Source organism: Arvicanthis niloticus, chromosome 5, assembly GCF_011762505.2.
Source record: "Arvicanthis niloticus isolate mArvNil1 chromosome 5, mArvNil1.pat.X, whole genome shotgun sequence".
NCBI classification, from domain to species: Eukaryota; Metazoa; Chordata; class Mammalia; order Rodentia; family Muridae; genus Arvicanthis; species Arvicanthis niloticus.
In genome coordinates this window covers 86,954,249-86,970,399 of record NC_047662.1, presented here as the reverse complement: position 1 = coordinate 86,970,399, position 16,151 = coordinate 86,954,249, and the positions used below count along the sequence as shown (strand labels likewise).

At 41.9% G+C, this 16,151-nt stretch overlaps 1 protein-coding gene across 1 annotated transcript in view; it reads right to left on the bottom strand.

Moving 5' to 3' along the window:
- Svep1 (sushi, von Willebrand factor type A, EGF and pentraxin domain containing 1) overlaps positions 1-16,151 on the bottom strand; it is a 177,183-nt gene that overhangs the window by 79,015 nt on the left and 82,017 nt on the right. The window contains 9 exon segments of the mRNA XM_034502072.2: positions 1,860-2,021; positions 3,971-4,132; positions 6,271-6,504; positions 7,095-7,259; positions 8,759-8,867; positions 11,068-11,189; positions 13,057-13,251; positions 14,370-14,501; positions 15,202-15,309. Of these exon segments, the coding sequence (XP_034357963.1) occupies positions 1,860-2,021; positions 3,971-4,132; positions 6,271-6,504; positions 7,095-7,259; positions 8,759-8,867; positions 11,068-11,189; positions 13,057-13,251; positions 14,370-14,501; positions 15,202-15,309 (1,389 nt within the window).

Below are 16,151 nucleotides of genomic sequence, written 5' to 3'. Positions count from 1 at the left end.
AATTCGCTTCCCTATAAAATTCCAGCTGCTTTGTGGTCAGAGGAAGTTGGCGCACAGTCTGAATTATTTTACTGCAGACTTCCTTTCAAAATTAGCTCACATATTAGCAAAATCAAGGAGTGTCTAGCAGATCCATTTCAAGCATAGTGAGGCTTTATTTGACGCTGAAATAAAAAATAAAACAAAACAAACCTGGAGATCGCTTTGACTCAACAGGCATGGTTTATACGCTTTAACCACCATTTAGAAAAATTCTCTTCTCAAAGCTTTGCTCAAACAGTAGGTTGATGAACACTACTCAAGGAATCTGCTAAGTCTAAAGCATTTATCTACCGTGACCCTGGTACACTGAGCCAGTTTAAAGTGATGGGAAGACTTATAAAACATCATCCAACACACTATGTCCTGTGGCTCTGAACTTCCAAGGACGGTATTACTTTAGATGCAGCTCTAAACACACCCTCCCTCTGTCACAGGCAAACTCCTCACTTGACCGCTTCTCAGGAATCTCAGTCTCCTTTTGCCTATAGCTATGTATGGCTGGAGCTCAGTGTGGAAGTGTGTGCATGCCTGGCTGTGTAGCCTGGAGAGTGGGGACAGAAGGAGGCTGGCTCTTAGGAACATCACTCTTCCAATAAGAAAACATCTTTTTACTCTCTTGCTATAAACCTTAAGCTCTAAAGTAAGAGTATCCAGAACAAGAGGACTCACCCTTTTAAAAGTCACCATGCACACCTGCTCATTCTAGCGAGCCTCTGTTACTTCAGGGGTAGTTAACCAACCGTTTATTCTAAATACAGCTCCACTGGCTTTACAGAGAAACAAACTTTTGGAGTTTCTAACGACAGGTTGAATGTGTGTGTATTTGTGTGTGTGTTCATAAGTGTGTGTGTGTATGTTCATGTATGTGTACACAGTTGTTATACATTTGTGTATGTGTTCATGTGTGTGTAGACCTTTGTGTGTGTGTTTGTGTGTATGTATGTATGTATGTATGTATGTATGTATATGTTCATATGTGTGTATACACTTGTGTGTGTATGCATTTGTGTATGAGGCAAAAGGTCAACTTTGGGTGTCTTCCTCTATCACTTTTCGTGTTATTTAAAACATGGTCTCTCACTGAACTGGGAGCTCATGGATAGGCAAGATTGGTTGGTCAACAAGCCTCAGAGATCCTCCTGTTCCTGACCTCACCACTCCCTGCCCACCGCTGGGATCACACATGTGCTGCTGTGTCTGGCATCTTCCATGAGTGCTGCTGATCTGAACTTAGGTCCCATGCTTGTACAGCAAGCCTGCAGTAACTGAGCCATCTCCACAGCCCATAAGAGATCAATTTTGACTGTCAGTTCTGGTTTTGAGATAGTATGAAGTTTTTAATCTTCTTGTTTGCTTACATCTTCAGAACTTTCTGGTTGGGTAACTATAGTCAGCTAGGATGGCCGAGATATTCAAAGTGGAACACAGACCTTTTCATTTCTGTTTAAACCAGTAGCTGCCACAGTGCAATCCCTGGACTAGCAAAGGTAGGCATCACCCGAATACTAGGTAGAAATGCACATTGCACCCAGTGAATCAACATTCTGGGGACAGAACCCGTGAACCTGCATGCCTATGGTGCCATAAAACCTTATGCTTACTACTGAGGCCCGATGTAGAAGTCTTGTACTATATACAGAGAGCCCATTGTTTATACTGATGTGCTGACCTGCTGGAAACAAGACACTCCCCATGAAGAGACAGTTACATTCTTTGCATACTGTGGTCATTCAGTTTTGTTAAAAGCATCCCACTCCTCCATGCAGAGAACTTAGCATATGTAAATAAATATAAACATCTAAAGTATGAACGATAACCTCCACAAGCAGAGATGTCCACAGCTCCCCTTTTCACAGTTGTGGTGGTTTCTGGGCATAGGAGGCAGCTCCGGGATCCAAATTCTGGTTGATAAGTTCCCAGTGGACATGATTCACAGGTCTCCAGCCCGCTGGAAGAGTAGGTGCCTTGCTTACACTGAGCTGAGAAGAAACATACCACACAATGAGCAATGGGATGACGTTGCTTAACATTAGTTGGGTGCAGGGTAGGGCTTCCCCAATCTAAGGTACGATGGAAAAGGAAACCTGAATATTTCCTCTACAGCCAGTGACACAAGGTGGAGCCACCGTGCTTTGTATATCGCTAAGTTTTAGACATATGCCCAGTTCCTTCCATCGCTGCCAATCAGTGTTCTAATCACACCACAGTGAGGCATCATCTTCAAAGCAAGTTGTGCACTGGGAGAGCTGTGTGAAGAGGGACATTCATAGAAATCCAGCAGTGCACATCTCTAGGGAGGATGGATTCGGCTGCCTCCTCCAACAGCTTCATTGACCCACTGTCCTTTGCTTCAGTTTCTCCAATAGACTCTCATTGTCAGCATTGCTAACAGTTTGGGGGCATTTCCAATCATCCAGCACCTCCTAGAATTTATATTTATTGTTAAACACCAACTGCCTTCACATCCTAGCACAGACGGACAATTTTGAACAGTCAGTCTGGTGAGGTGTGTCTCCTGTTAACCTTCATTATGAAAGAAAATGTTTCCACCAGAGACTTGTGTAGTGAAGAACAGGAAAAATCCAGAAAATGCTGAATTTTCTAGAGGCAAGAATCCATTCATCTGTGCCCACTGGAATTTGTTTCCACGTCAACATATCAAACACTATTCTAACAGTTTTTGTTAGATACTATCTACACCCAATTGCAAAGTGCCACAAACGTTCTTCCTACTACCAATTAGTGTGAGATTCAAGAGAAAATTTCAGGCTAATTAATGAATGTGGATTGAGGTTTGCCTGAGAAAGGAGCAGGCATGTACCAAGGCATAGTTCCAAGAAGAGAGAAATTATCTTTCTGGACCAAGAACACATTCACTTAGTGCTTTATAACTACAAGAAAGAATGTGAAAAATTGCCTTTAGCACTGCTCTTATTTTATCTGTTTTTAGACTGATGAATTGAGACAGGGCCAAGAACCCTCCACCCCAGTGGTCCTCAACCTTCCTAATGCTTTGTCCCTTTAGTACAGTGCCTCGTGTTATGGTGACCCACAAGCATAAAATAATTTTTGTTGCTACCTTACAACTGCAATGTTGTTACTGTTATGGATTGTAATGTTATGGATCATAATGTAAATGTCTGATATATAGGATATCTGATGTGTGACCCCTATTGAAGGGTTCTCTGATCCCTAAGGGGGTTTGGACCCACAGGTTGAGAACCACTGCTCTACCACAAAGCATGGCACGTCAGCATACTGAATATATTATATTTTGCTGTTTGCTTTTGAGACAAGATTTCTCTGCATAACCCTGTTTGTTCTGGAACTCCCTCTATAGACCAGGTTGACATTGAACTCATAGATCTGCCTGTCTCTACCTCCCAAATGCTGGGATTGAAGTCTTGCACTACTACACCTGGCAACATACTGAATATTTTAAGCTCCAGGAACTTGAGAGCATTGTAGAAGCAGGCAGGTCTCTCTGAACCTCCCTATCTCCTTTACTTTCACAGTAGATCTTGAGACCATAAGAGACCTGTTCATTCTGCTACTCAGAGGAAAGAAGCACCCTTGGCTCTGAAGACACTAGAGCCCAGGGAGAACACAGATAAACAGGCAACACCCCTTACTTTCTTTGTCCCTTTGTAATTCTACTTAGCCACTCACCTCAGCATCAAGTTCAACATCACACACACACACACACACACACACACACACACACACCCTAGTTTCTTCCTGTCTTCATTTCTAAAGGCTCCTGTGCCATGCAAAATTTTCATTTAAAAAAATGGGTATGATTGTCTCTTGTTAATTTATGTTTTGATACAGAAGCCTTGACCAAGATCAAGTGATGGGCAAAGAAACCTCCCTCCCATTGCAATTGGGCAAAAAAAATCCATCTGTCTCTCAAACCTTAAGCCTCTACCTTTGCATTCAGAGATGCTTCTTGAATGGAGATATTCTGTGTGAGTCCTTGGGGGACAGAGCTTGCACTCCAGCTGCCCTTCTTCATCTTGGTAGGATCCCATGAGGCAGCTTTCACAGGTGGAATGCTCCAGAGAGTAAGAGGTTCCCAGGGGGCAGTTGACTGTGGACAAAACAGGCAGGAAATTCAGGTCCCACAGCCACTGTGCCCTTTGGTTCTTTTTCCCAGGAAGCATGTTTCTAGGTACTATTGTTCACAGGTTAAATTTCTCTGTAAGAGTTTTACACCCAGAGCGGGTAGACCTTCCAGATATTTTTCTAAAGACCAATAGTAGTAGATTATTTTTTTGAGAAGATGTATACATCTTATTGACAAATCTTAGGATTAATATAATAGGGCTTTAAAAAGTGGAGGAAAGCTATGGCAAACCATTATAGAAACCATTACAGAAAATGTGTAGTTAACAAAGAAAAAACTGAAGGCAAGGATAAAAGAATGAATATTTAGATAAACTTGTGATGGCTTTGTGATATTGAAAATGTCTTCTAAATTATCTTTCTGCACATATACCCCCTCCCCCTGATAGAAAAGGAAACTACTTATCCATTGCAGTGTCATTTCTAGACACAGAATTCAGGTCAAGACAGAAAGACTGAACACAGGCGAGGGAATTTTTGGAGGGAGTGTTTCAGGTATTCTCTGATCAAAGGGCTCTAAGGCAATGGGCACACTTTAGAATGCATAGTGTCATGGAACTTCTGAGGTCAAATAGTGTGTTATACTCACTGAGCAGGTGGTTGTCAAAGCATGCTAGAGAGATGCCTGAACCTCATACCAGGTGATCTGGAGATGCTAATGATTTTAACTATTACCTGGGTGCTTATTGAAAATGAATTCCTAATTCTCTATTGTTTATGCTGGCAGATGCTTTAGTTCTTGGGTGGGCCCTAAGCTCAGCCATGATGCATCACAAACATTTTACATTGGCACAGGTCTGAAGGCCCCACTGAGATGAGAGAAATGTTGGTCAGGTCAATTCCCGATTGTTCTCAGAGAGTGAAAAAGAAACCAGAGTAGGCTCCTAATACCAGCTTTGAATGAGTTGATCTTTGTCACACTAGGGATAGCAAAAACAAGCTATAGGCATGATGGCTAGAACAGAAGGAGGAAGCTTCATGAGCATGACACAAGGGCCAGAACTCAAGGGAGACTAATCTGAGATTCACATCATTCACTGTTTCGTGTGTGTGTGTGTGTGTGTGTGTGTGTGTGTGTGAGAGAGAGAGAGAAAGAGAGAGAGAGAGAGAGAGAGAGAGAGACAGAGACAGAGACAGAGACAGAGACAGAGACAGAGAGAAACACAGAGAGAGACACAGAGGGAGAAATAGCTTGAAATTTATACAGATTGTAGCAGTGTAGAGAAGAAGTGGTAAGGGAGAAACAAAGGAAGAATGGTGGGTGACTTGTGTGTACAGGAGACTTTGTAGATGTTCTGAAAATAGACAAGTGATGGTTGCATCCTGCGGAATAAACTTGTTGCTATTGAATTGTACATTTAAAAGAACTTCTTCATGTGAATTTTACCCTAATTGAAAAAAAAAATAGAACACTGTAATTGGCTGTGTGGTTAGAAATTTCCGCCATGACACATTCTGTCTTTGGGTATGCCCTGTACCTCCATGGCTTTAGCTTTCTGTACTGTGTGTTGACATTGACAGTACATCATAGAGATGCTGACTGAGATTATATGGGGGAGGTGTGCACCTGACAGACAGAAGGGGTCAAATATGTGGTTTACTGTTGTTGGGGCAATTTATAAGAAATTATGAGGCTGGTTTTGTTTTTAAGGTTTATTTTATTTTAGTGTGTATGTATTTGTGTGTGTGTGTGTGTGTGTGTACATGGACACATGTGCCCATGGAGGCCAGAAGAGGAAATCAGAACCCCTGGAGCTGGAGTTACCAGTGGCTGTGAGCTGCCCCGTGTAGATGTGGACACTAAGCTCTGGTCTCCGACAACAGCAGCAAGTGCTCTAACCATTGAGCCTGTCTCCAGCATCACTATGAGGCTTAAAGAACTATAAATGAAAATAAGATGTTTCCTTCACATAAAAATACTTGGCTTGTCCTCAACCATGGTGTGTACTCAGGTTCTTGAGACAACACAGTATAGTAACAACGACACAACGATGCAAAATGCCTGTTCCATATCAATGTTCTTTAAACACACTTGGAAAACGTCTGTGCCCAGCTCATTTGACCCAGTGCACAGTGAAGAGCTGGGTCCAAGGGGAGTCTTACCACACATGCGCCCCCTCAGCACAGAGCCTGGCCTGCAGAAGAGAAAAGCCTTTTCTGTTTCTAGGGAATTGCTGTCAGCCACCACGGTTTCCGAGGCAAGCTGGAAAGAATACATGGGCTCTTTATTCAAGGTGCTTCTCAGGCGATTTGTGATTGTTTCCAATGTCTTAATGAGCCGCTGCTGATTCTCCAATTCAAGGGTATCGTTTCTTTCCTCTGGGAGTGGCACGCTAGCTGAGATAAAACACAACAAAGTTAAACATGCATGTTCTCACCCACCCACACTCACACACACACACACACACACACACACACACACACACACACACACACAAACATGTGTTAGGTACTAACTATAATAATAATTTTTATCCCCAGTGAAATCATATATTAAAGTACTTCATAAAAAATTAATTTAAAATAAAGTCAACTGGTTCTCGCTGAATAAGTCACACATGGGTAGTTTTCAGAGCAAAATATGTTTGTTTGAATCCTTTTCTTAGGTGCTGGGTTAATATTACCTGTTGAGGGAATTCATCCTCACGGGATAAATTATTAGTCTATATTCTTGCTTTTAAAAATGAGCATCTTAGCTCATCCTGTCACCATGCAAGCAAAGCAGGTGCTTGTGTCTTTAGGGGCCAGAAAAGAGCTCTGTGACAATCAACAGCAAAGCAATGACCACGCTTAGCTGGCCGCTCTCTCTAGTTCTTATCTCCAGGGTTACTTTCTTACAAGCATAATGCATGATACACATCAGAAATAGCTTTCCAGCTCCAAATCTCGCCTCATATTGCTTTGTCAAACAGAAAGTTTATTCTTACCTGTGATGTTAAAAATTAACTGAATTTTGGGGTCAGACAATGGGACAGTTCTTTTAGTCCGTGCCGATCTGCCTTTGCCCACATCAGCGGGTGTTTCCTGTACAACATCCAGGAAGTGATCATAGGAGTAATCCAGCCTGTTACCTGCACCCCAGCCCCCTGGTCCTGATGAGAATTGGGCAGAGAAACAAGTGGTCAGACAGGTGCCTTTTCCTCCATGTTTAGGTTCTAACATCACAAGTCAAACTGACCCCAACCATTTACTCAATGCCCCGGTGTATAGGTGCTTTGGCCCAAGCCTTACACTGTCATTTTTGAGTCATTTTGTATTTAATTTAGAGACTAATATATTACCCCTTTACCTATGAAAGTATATGGAATTTGTCACTTCTTTAAGTTAACAGGTAATTATCCTCAATTTACAGGTAATTGGGTTGCGATACAGAATTCTAATCAGTTCCTAGTTCTCTTCTATCCCCTCCTCCAATGGCTTTATAAGCTTAATGAACACAATCAGACTTTTAAAAATAAATATTATTCAGAATATCTGCTTCACATATTAAATGTAGGGAAGCTGGCAAAGGCAGACTAGAAGTAAAGGCTTGCATCTCCGGAGAAGACCTGGATATGTGTGACTTCTAAAGTGTCCTTGATGCCACTGTGATTGACAGGCAGACACCAGGTTTTCAGTTCATGAGGTGTGACATATGATTGTATAACCCCAGGCAAATTGCTTTCATCTTCCTGAACTCCAATTCTTTCATTAATAGAGGGCAACAATAGCTTTGTCTGTAATAAGGGGACAATTTGTATGCCCTGCCTGCTTTAATATCTGACTCAGCTAATCAAGTCAGCTAATTATGTGATATTCATGCTGCTCTAGTCACACTGACACCTAATTATGATCTTTAAACAAGTTGTGTTCGAGAGCCTGTTTGTCCACTTAGGTGAATTTCTTAGGTGAATTTCTTCAGAGAATTGTTGGCTTTCTGTGTATACTTCAAAAGCAAAAATCAGAATTTTTGTGATTTCAGTTTACATAGTCTCCCAGAAATACCATGTAGCAACTATGCAAAGTTGATTTACCGTACTTAGAAAATCTTTGATAAAAAATTTTGTTCTACTTAGAAAAAAACATTCAAAATTTTGGTTAGACTTAGACATTTAGATTTTTCAATAACTGGGTTTTATAACCTGGGTGAGAACTGTGAATATTTCCCATGTAGGACTATTTTGAATAAATGGCTTAATTGCAAGGCCAATTGAATGCCATATAAAAATTATTGCTAGGAGTCCTCCCTAGCAGTGCCTTCGTAGAATACTGGGAGTTTCTACTGCATAGAGTTTTATATTTAAAAAAATAAAAATATTCTTTAACTACTTTGTAACTCTTATGATCACATTTATTATTAGGTCACTTTTTAAAGTTTTTTCATCACAATGTGACTTTTATCCTGAAGTGCTTTCATTAATATTTTAAAGTGACTTATTTCATACCAAAATTTAAGATATGCATAATGAATTATCACAGGATCAGACTATGTAGCCATCCTAAATTATTGATAAAAATGGTTGGTTTTTCTTCTGTTTTTCACCACTCCCGTGGGGCAATTTTGTTTTGCTTATCCATCTTGCAAATCAGCACTGTAAAATAATATAATTACCAATTGCAAAGCCATTTTCATAGTTGTAATTATATTCGATGCAATATTTTTTGGTCAGGTCCTCCAGTCTGCAGTCAATGTCATCGGCGTCACTACAAAAGGACGGGACCTGCAAGTGAAGATGAAGTCAGAAATCACACCCCTGTCCACTTCTGGAGAACCCTTGGCTCCCCTGGCCCTCTCATCTTCACCAATGGGATGAGGGAGGGCTCTTTATATTTGCAGAAATCTACATGTTATGAAGGGCCCCTCCCTCCCTCTACCCATCCTTCCTTCTTTCCCTCCCTTCCTCCCTTCACCTTTCAGCCTCTCACTGTCTCAGACCACCAGTATTAAATTCATACTTTTTAATCTCCATTTCTGTCCCCACCAGAGGAAGCCCGGGACTCCTGGGCTATCTCTGACTTGAGACTACCCTAGATTCCTTAACCCCTTCTCTGATGTTATGCCGTATCCCCTCTCTAGTCCCCTAGCTCTCCCATGTTCTCTGAAACTCAGTCAGTAAAAGAACAATTGTTAAGGTCATATTTTCTCTATATTCTCTTCATCTTTGCTCTAAATAAAAGTCAACTTTCCAGAGTTCTGGGCTATTTTCTAGAAAATGATTCTGGAAACATTATAAATCTAGGTCTTCTGGGCAGCTCTGGAAGTGGAACTCCCACTGGAAGCTCTCCTTTCATTTCCAGACCCTCATGTTCCCTCTGCCTTCTTGAAGCCTAACAAGGTGTCAGCTCCACCCTCATTGTCCTTTGTAGAAGCTGTGTCCTGAACAATGCTTCCTTCTCGTCTCTTCATTCCTCTTTTCCAACAGGACACCACCAGTTTCCTGTACTCTGTTCTGCCTTATTCTGTAGTACTCTCTGCCTGGCATGTTGTCTAATTCCTTCGCAATTAGTTTATTGTTCATATCATTCACTAGGATGTGAAGTCTACAAGTACCTAAGGCTTGCTAAAGTTATCTCACGGAACATAGATGCTGTCTAAATACAAATTAAATGAATGAACATTTAATGTCACATTCTGATCCAATTTTACCATCTTTAACTGATTGCAGTTTGTTTTAGACAAATGAATGGAAGTTACTTCACTCAGTTTCCAATGTGAGCCCTAATTGTTGTTTGAGGAATAGCTCACTAGTTTTCACTACGGTGTGGTACTATGAGGGTGTCATAGCCCTTTACAGTCCAGACCTGAAACTCACAGTGACCAGCTGAACACAGGTGTTCCTCCATTCTCTGGCAAGGATGACATTGATTTTCCTATTAGGAATTTGGCTCTACCAAGTTTGCTTAAGTAAAACATTTTAAACCAAGGACTTATTAAGTATATGCCAGTTTATACACTGCACATTTTTATAACAACATGGCATTTAGCAAGCAGCCCTTTATTATGTCTATTAGCCAATCAACAGATCTCCACCCACTCTGTCAGATAAAAGCATGGCTCTTGCCTTCTAGGCATTCAATTCAGTTAAGGTCATTGCATTGCAGTCTAGAGACCTAGACAAAAAACGCATACAATAGAAACTCGTTGTGTATGAGGACGCAGCTCAAGTGGTCGAGTGCTTGCTTCTCATGCATGAAGCCCTGGATACAATCCCCTGTAACACATACTGAGTGTGGTGGCACAAGTCTGTAAGCCAGTGGTTCTCAGCCTTCCCAATGCCGGGGCCCTTTAACACGGTTCCTCATGTTGTGGTGACCCCCAACCACAAAATTATTTTCATTGCTACTTCATAACTGTAATTTTGGTTCTGTTATGAATCATGATGTAAATATCTGAAGTGCAGATGGTCTTAGGGTTGAAACCTACAGATTGAGAACTACTGCAGTATAATCAGGAGGTGGAGACAGCAGGACCAGCTGTTCAAGGCCATCCTTGGCTACATAGTGAGTTTGAGGTCACTTTGGGCTATGTGAGGCCCTCTCTCAAAGTCCAAAATCAAACCCAAAATACAGCAGCAAAGAGAAAATGTTCTTAAAATAATATAACTTAAAAGTTTGTGTGTGTGTGTTTATGTGTGTGTGTGAAAAACACAGAGAGAGAGACTTTAAATAATAAAGCAAGTATTTTTAAACCATAAAGACACTAAACTTTTTAAACTTTCTGATTCAGAAAGTTTATAAACTGAATTAAAACTTATATCAGAAATCTAAATTGAATAAATAATTACAAATACAAATTTGGATCCTAAAGAAGGAAACATTCAGGAATGGAAATTTCAGTTGCGGGAGACCCAGAGAAGTTAAGACAGCTTTAGTAGTATCCTTCAAAACATGACACACAGCCAAAGACTTCTGATGACATACCATGTTCCCCAGGGTAGTCTCAAATGCTGCAGAAAACTTCTTAAACAGATCCATGTCATCACATCGAGTAGTTTTGTACAGCATCTCAAAGGACTTGAACCCATGGTTTGCAAAACGTTTTACTAGAAGGCAAAACAGCTTCAGTTGGGTAGAACTTCAACACAAATTTAATTTTTACCCCCTCTCCTTCCTTTCTTTTCTTCCCCTCCCCTTTCCCCTCCTCTCTTCTCGCTCCTCTCCCCTCCCCCTTCTCCTCCTTTACTTCCTGACTTCCTTCCCTTTGTTGCTCTTGTGCTAGGTAAGTGCTCTATCACTGAACTATATCCCCACGCCAGGGCTTTGGGTTGCCATCCCACAGTCAAAACTTTGACCCATAATTGTTCCTGTCTGAAAGAACTGCAGGGATGGAAATGGAGAGGAGCCTGAGGAAAAGAAGGTTCAATGACAGGCCCAAAGTGGGATCCAGCTCAAGAGGAGGTCCCAAGGCCTGACACTATTACTGAGGCTGTGGCATGCTCACAAAAAAAGGGACCTATCATGACTACCAAGAGACTCAACAAGCAGGTGAAAGACTCAGATGCAGATATTTGTACCCAACCAATGAACAGAAGAAGCTGCTGACACCTGTGGTTGAATTAGGGAAAAGCTGGAAGAAGCTGAGGAGGAGGGCGACCCTGTAGGAGGTCCAGCAGTCTCTATTAACCTGGACCTCTGAGGACCTCTGGACCTCTCAAACACTGGACCACCAACCAGGCAGCATACACCAGCTGATAGAGTCCCCCAAGACATTTACAGCAGAGGACTTCCTGGTTTGGGTTTAGTCAAAGAAGATGCACCTAACCCTCACGAGACTGGAGGCCCCAGGGAGTTTAGAGGTCGGGTGGGGTGGGGATTGAGGTAGTGGGGACAGCCTCATGAAGACAGGGGGCGGAGAGGAGGTATGGGATGTAGAACAGTAGGAGGGTGGACCAGGAGGGGAGTAAAATTTGCAGTTTTAAATAAATAAATAAATAAATAAATAAATAAATAAAACCCTTGAAATTCAAAACCTGAATCCTAGAAGAGGACTAATTCTACAAGGATTAGGACACATGTATGATAATTCCACAGTGATGGCTAATGTTTTATATGCTGACTTAAAGAATATTCTTAAAATTGAACTTTTTTCGTTTTGGATTCTGACATGATTTATAAGATTGTTTTTGTAGTGAGCGGTGACAGTGAGAGACAGTTTCCAGGTGTCCACTGGCCACAATAAACCACCGCTGAGAGGCACTGCACCCTGCTACTGACATGAGTTTGCTTTGATCTAGTATTCTGTAACCTCCAGGCCTATGAGGAAAGTTGCAGTGCGGTGCACAAGAGAGCCTTTGCTCTTGACTACATCCAAGTTGTTTAAATGTCTATAAGTTTTTACTATGTGCTTATATTTTCAACTAGCAGACACTTACAAGTTTTAACTGTTATGTGTAGTTGTAATCCTTGAAAGTATAATTTCCACAAAGGCTACTTTGCGATTGCAGTGAACACTTACATTATGGGTTGCTAGAGTTTAGAATGTAGTTTGCCCAGGGATTCGATCCTCAGCATCCTCCAGTCCCCACACAACACACTCCATCCCACCCTCCACAGATTCAGCAGCTCTGAATCTAAGTCAAATCTAAAGACACCATACAATCTACCGTTTTCTGTCACCTACATAGGATATTTAAGTTCCATAAGTTCTTTCACTAAGAAACTTCAGGCAATGAATTTCATGCTCACAAACTTCTTCAAACACTTTTGGTAAATCATGAGCAGATCAAGATAGTTCTGCCTTTCTGCAGTAACCCTATCTCTAGCAAGACTCTGTTGGCTAATATTTTAAACTATACATGTTCTGAATCACGACACCCTTCCCATTAATTCTCATTGTAAGGCACATTTTCTGTGTGCCATGTAGAAAAGCACATGGTGGTACACTTTAAAAGGTACAGAATTGGGACTTACTAGCACAGTCTGGCCATTCTGTAGAGTATGGTGGTCTCCAGATCCCATCTTCAAAAGCACAGTAGTACTTCTCTGTTGACCCTTCTGTGAAGTCATAGCCCTCCTTGCAGCTCAGACTACAGTTAACACCAGCACTGTCCTGGGCACAGATAAAGTCCCCGTTTACAGGGGTGAAGGGAACCTCACAGGGAGAACCTGTGTCAAAATAACACTGTATTATTCAATAATAGTTGTAGGAGGAGTATAGTCCAGGAATTAAAGCTGAGTCAAGAAGAGGACTCCCGCCTACTATTCCCTTGGGGAACATTTTACCAAGGGTTCCCAGGATGGGAGAGCAGCACTAACTACTTTTGGGTTCCTGTATTGTGGGCAGATGATAAAAAGTTGCACCAATATGTAATGAGGAGTTATGCACATTTTATAGGAAGGTAAAAGTCTATTTGACCTTGTACTATTGCTTCTGGGATAATCGCTTGAATAAAACATGGATAACATTATGTAGCAAAAACCTTTTGAAGGTTTTTAAAGCAACACTTTGCAATCTCAGACAAAATGGTCAATGAAAGGGCAGACACAAGACGGATGTGAGGGTGAATCTTCACTATGAGCTTGACAGGTTGAATGATGTCTACAAGATTAGTAAACCACTGCCCCTCAGGGAGTCACTGAAGGTGTTTCCAGAGATGATTGGCAAGTGGGGACAGTCATCAGCAGGGAAGAACCTGCCCTGAATGTGGGCAGTTCCATCCAATAGCATAAGAGATGGAGTGGGAGAGAGGAAGAAAAAGCCATCAGATGTGTCCACTATTCCTGATGAAGTGATGAACAATCTCTTGTTGTTGCCTTCACTCCTGGATGTGAGACTCCAGGTTCTTTCAGCTTTTAGTCTCCCAGTATCCCTCCAAGGAGCTTCCAGGCCTTCATCATTGGCCTGGGACTGCATCATAAGGATGAAGAATGCACCACCAAGACTTCCAGCTTCCTGGAATGAGCAACAACTGGGTTCTCTGCATCTCCTGTGTGCAGAACCCATGGCTGGGCTCTCTAGCCAATATCATCTAAGGCAACTCAGTAAATCCCTTTATAACTGGCTCTTTTCCTCTGGGGTACTCTTGTTAACACAGGAATTAATGGCTACCCTCACGGACAATCTGTCACAGGTCAGGCATGACAACTGGAAACTTACAACCTGTCAGTATTTCAGCTTGAAAATTCAGCACTTACAGACTATCTTCCCCCACAAAATAGAGGAATATAGTGATCACATGTATCAGATGTTAGCTACACTGGGGGAGGATACTGGAAGAGAGTACCTTTTATGACAATGTGGATGTCACAGGTTCTGTTGTTGCCTGAGGGGTCAGTGGCTGTATACCACACCACCGTTTCCCCATGAGGAAACATGTCACCTTGTGTGTGACTGCTGGTAATGACCAATTCAGCCCCTACGGAGGGAAGAAGGGATGTGATCATTAACTTTCCATCTGCTGTGCTTCCATTTTCTATGTAAACTGGCTGAGCAATCCACTCTGCGTGATTTGTCTACTACCAGAGAACAGAAGATTCAATCTTTAGGCTGTGCCACAGAAATAATAGACTCAAAATTCCTATTCAATTAGGGAATTGGGTTAAACAAATTATCTTTCTTTGACTAAGTCTGTTGGGACATTGGTGGTTTAAGAAATCAGTATGATTTCCCTGTTGTTTTAGGGAATGTTTTAACATGAACTTCAGTTACATTGGCTCGGGTTCCCCCCCACCCCGACCTTCCTATGACCTTTTGTAATCCATTCGGCTAATGTTTGGGAACGAGTGCTAATACACAGAATTGGACTGGGATGCTAATAGAAACTCTAACATTTTCAGGGCATCATAGTCTCAATTTAGAAAACTCATCACAACCTACACGTTCAAAACCTAGCAAAGGTTTAATAAATGCGCAGTGAGTATTGAATGAAGTGAAGTCCCAATGGCTGAACAAGATGCTAATGTTGCATTACACTAGCATTAAATCTCACTGCTGAGTACCAGTTCTCATTCTTCTCAGCCATTATTTCCTTCACTTCTTTTGCCATTTGAAGAAGCTTTTAAGAGCAAAACCTGGACAGTGGTCACCCAGCTATGATAAGATTTATTTGTTCTCACCAGAGTTGTCTGAGAACTGAGGCTCATCCCAGCTGGCAGGATGTTCTTTCTCTACGACCTGGATTGGAGGTGGAGATCGGCACCAGTCGATGACAGGCGGTTCCACATCTGCAGAACATGGAATCAGACAAAGAAGACACGCCTGCTCTTTAAAACATCAGTAATTGGCCTGGCAGAAATGAAGCTATTCCAAGGAGGCATTGTGACTCCCACTCTGACTCTCAGACTACTGAAACAAAGGACCCCAAATGATCCTGGGCAATCTCATCCTGCATAAGGAAAAGGCACCAGCCAGGGTGGAGCTTGTCCTTAAGAAACACTGTTAGCTCACCTTACAGGATGAGACTGAAGCCCTGACAATGATGGGTCAGTGGCGAGTGGGGCTACCCATTGAGGTGAACTGTTGAGATGGTCAGATCCTTGGTTTGTACTTAAATTTTAATCTCACTTCAGAACCCTGAAGACAGACTTGGGGGTTTGCTGAATCCCTTCATCCATCTTCCCAATGAATAAATCTAGTTTTTAAGTTTTGCGCTATTTATCTGACTCTCCAGTTATTGAGGATGGGTGGCCAAGCCTTGGGTTGGGTCGTAGGTTGTGACCTTCAACTTTGATGAATTTGTTGAGCATTAGAATTCAGATTGAAGGGTGGCATGATGGTGAATTTTAACTGTCACCTTGACACAACCTAGAATCATCTGACAAAGGAGTCTCAATTAAAGGATCATGTTGACCTGTGGGCAAGACTTTGGGGGACTGTGTCCATTACTGATTGGGGTGGGAAGACTCATCATAACTGTAGAAGATATCATTCCCTAGACAGGGATCCTGAACTGTGCAATAGGTAAGAAAGCTAGCCGAGCATAGGCAAGCAATCATGGAGCATGGATGCATTTGTTTCTTTTTGCTCTGGACTGTAGATGTGATGTGACTAGCTGCTTTGAGTTCCT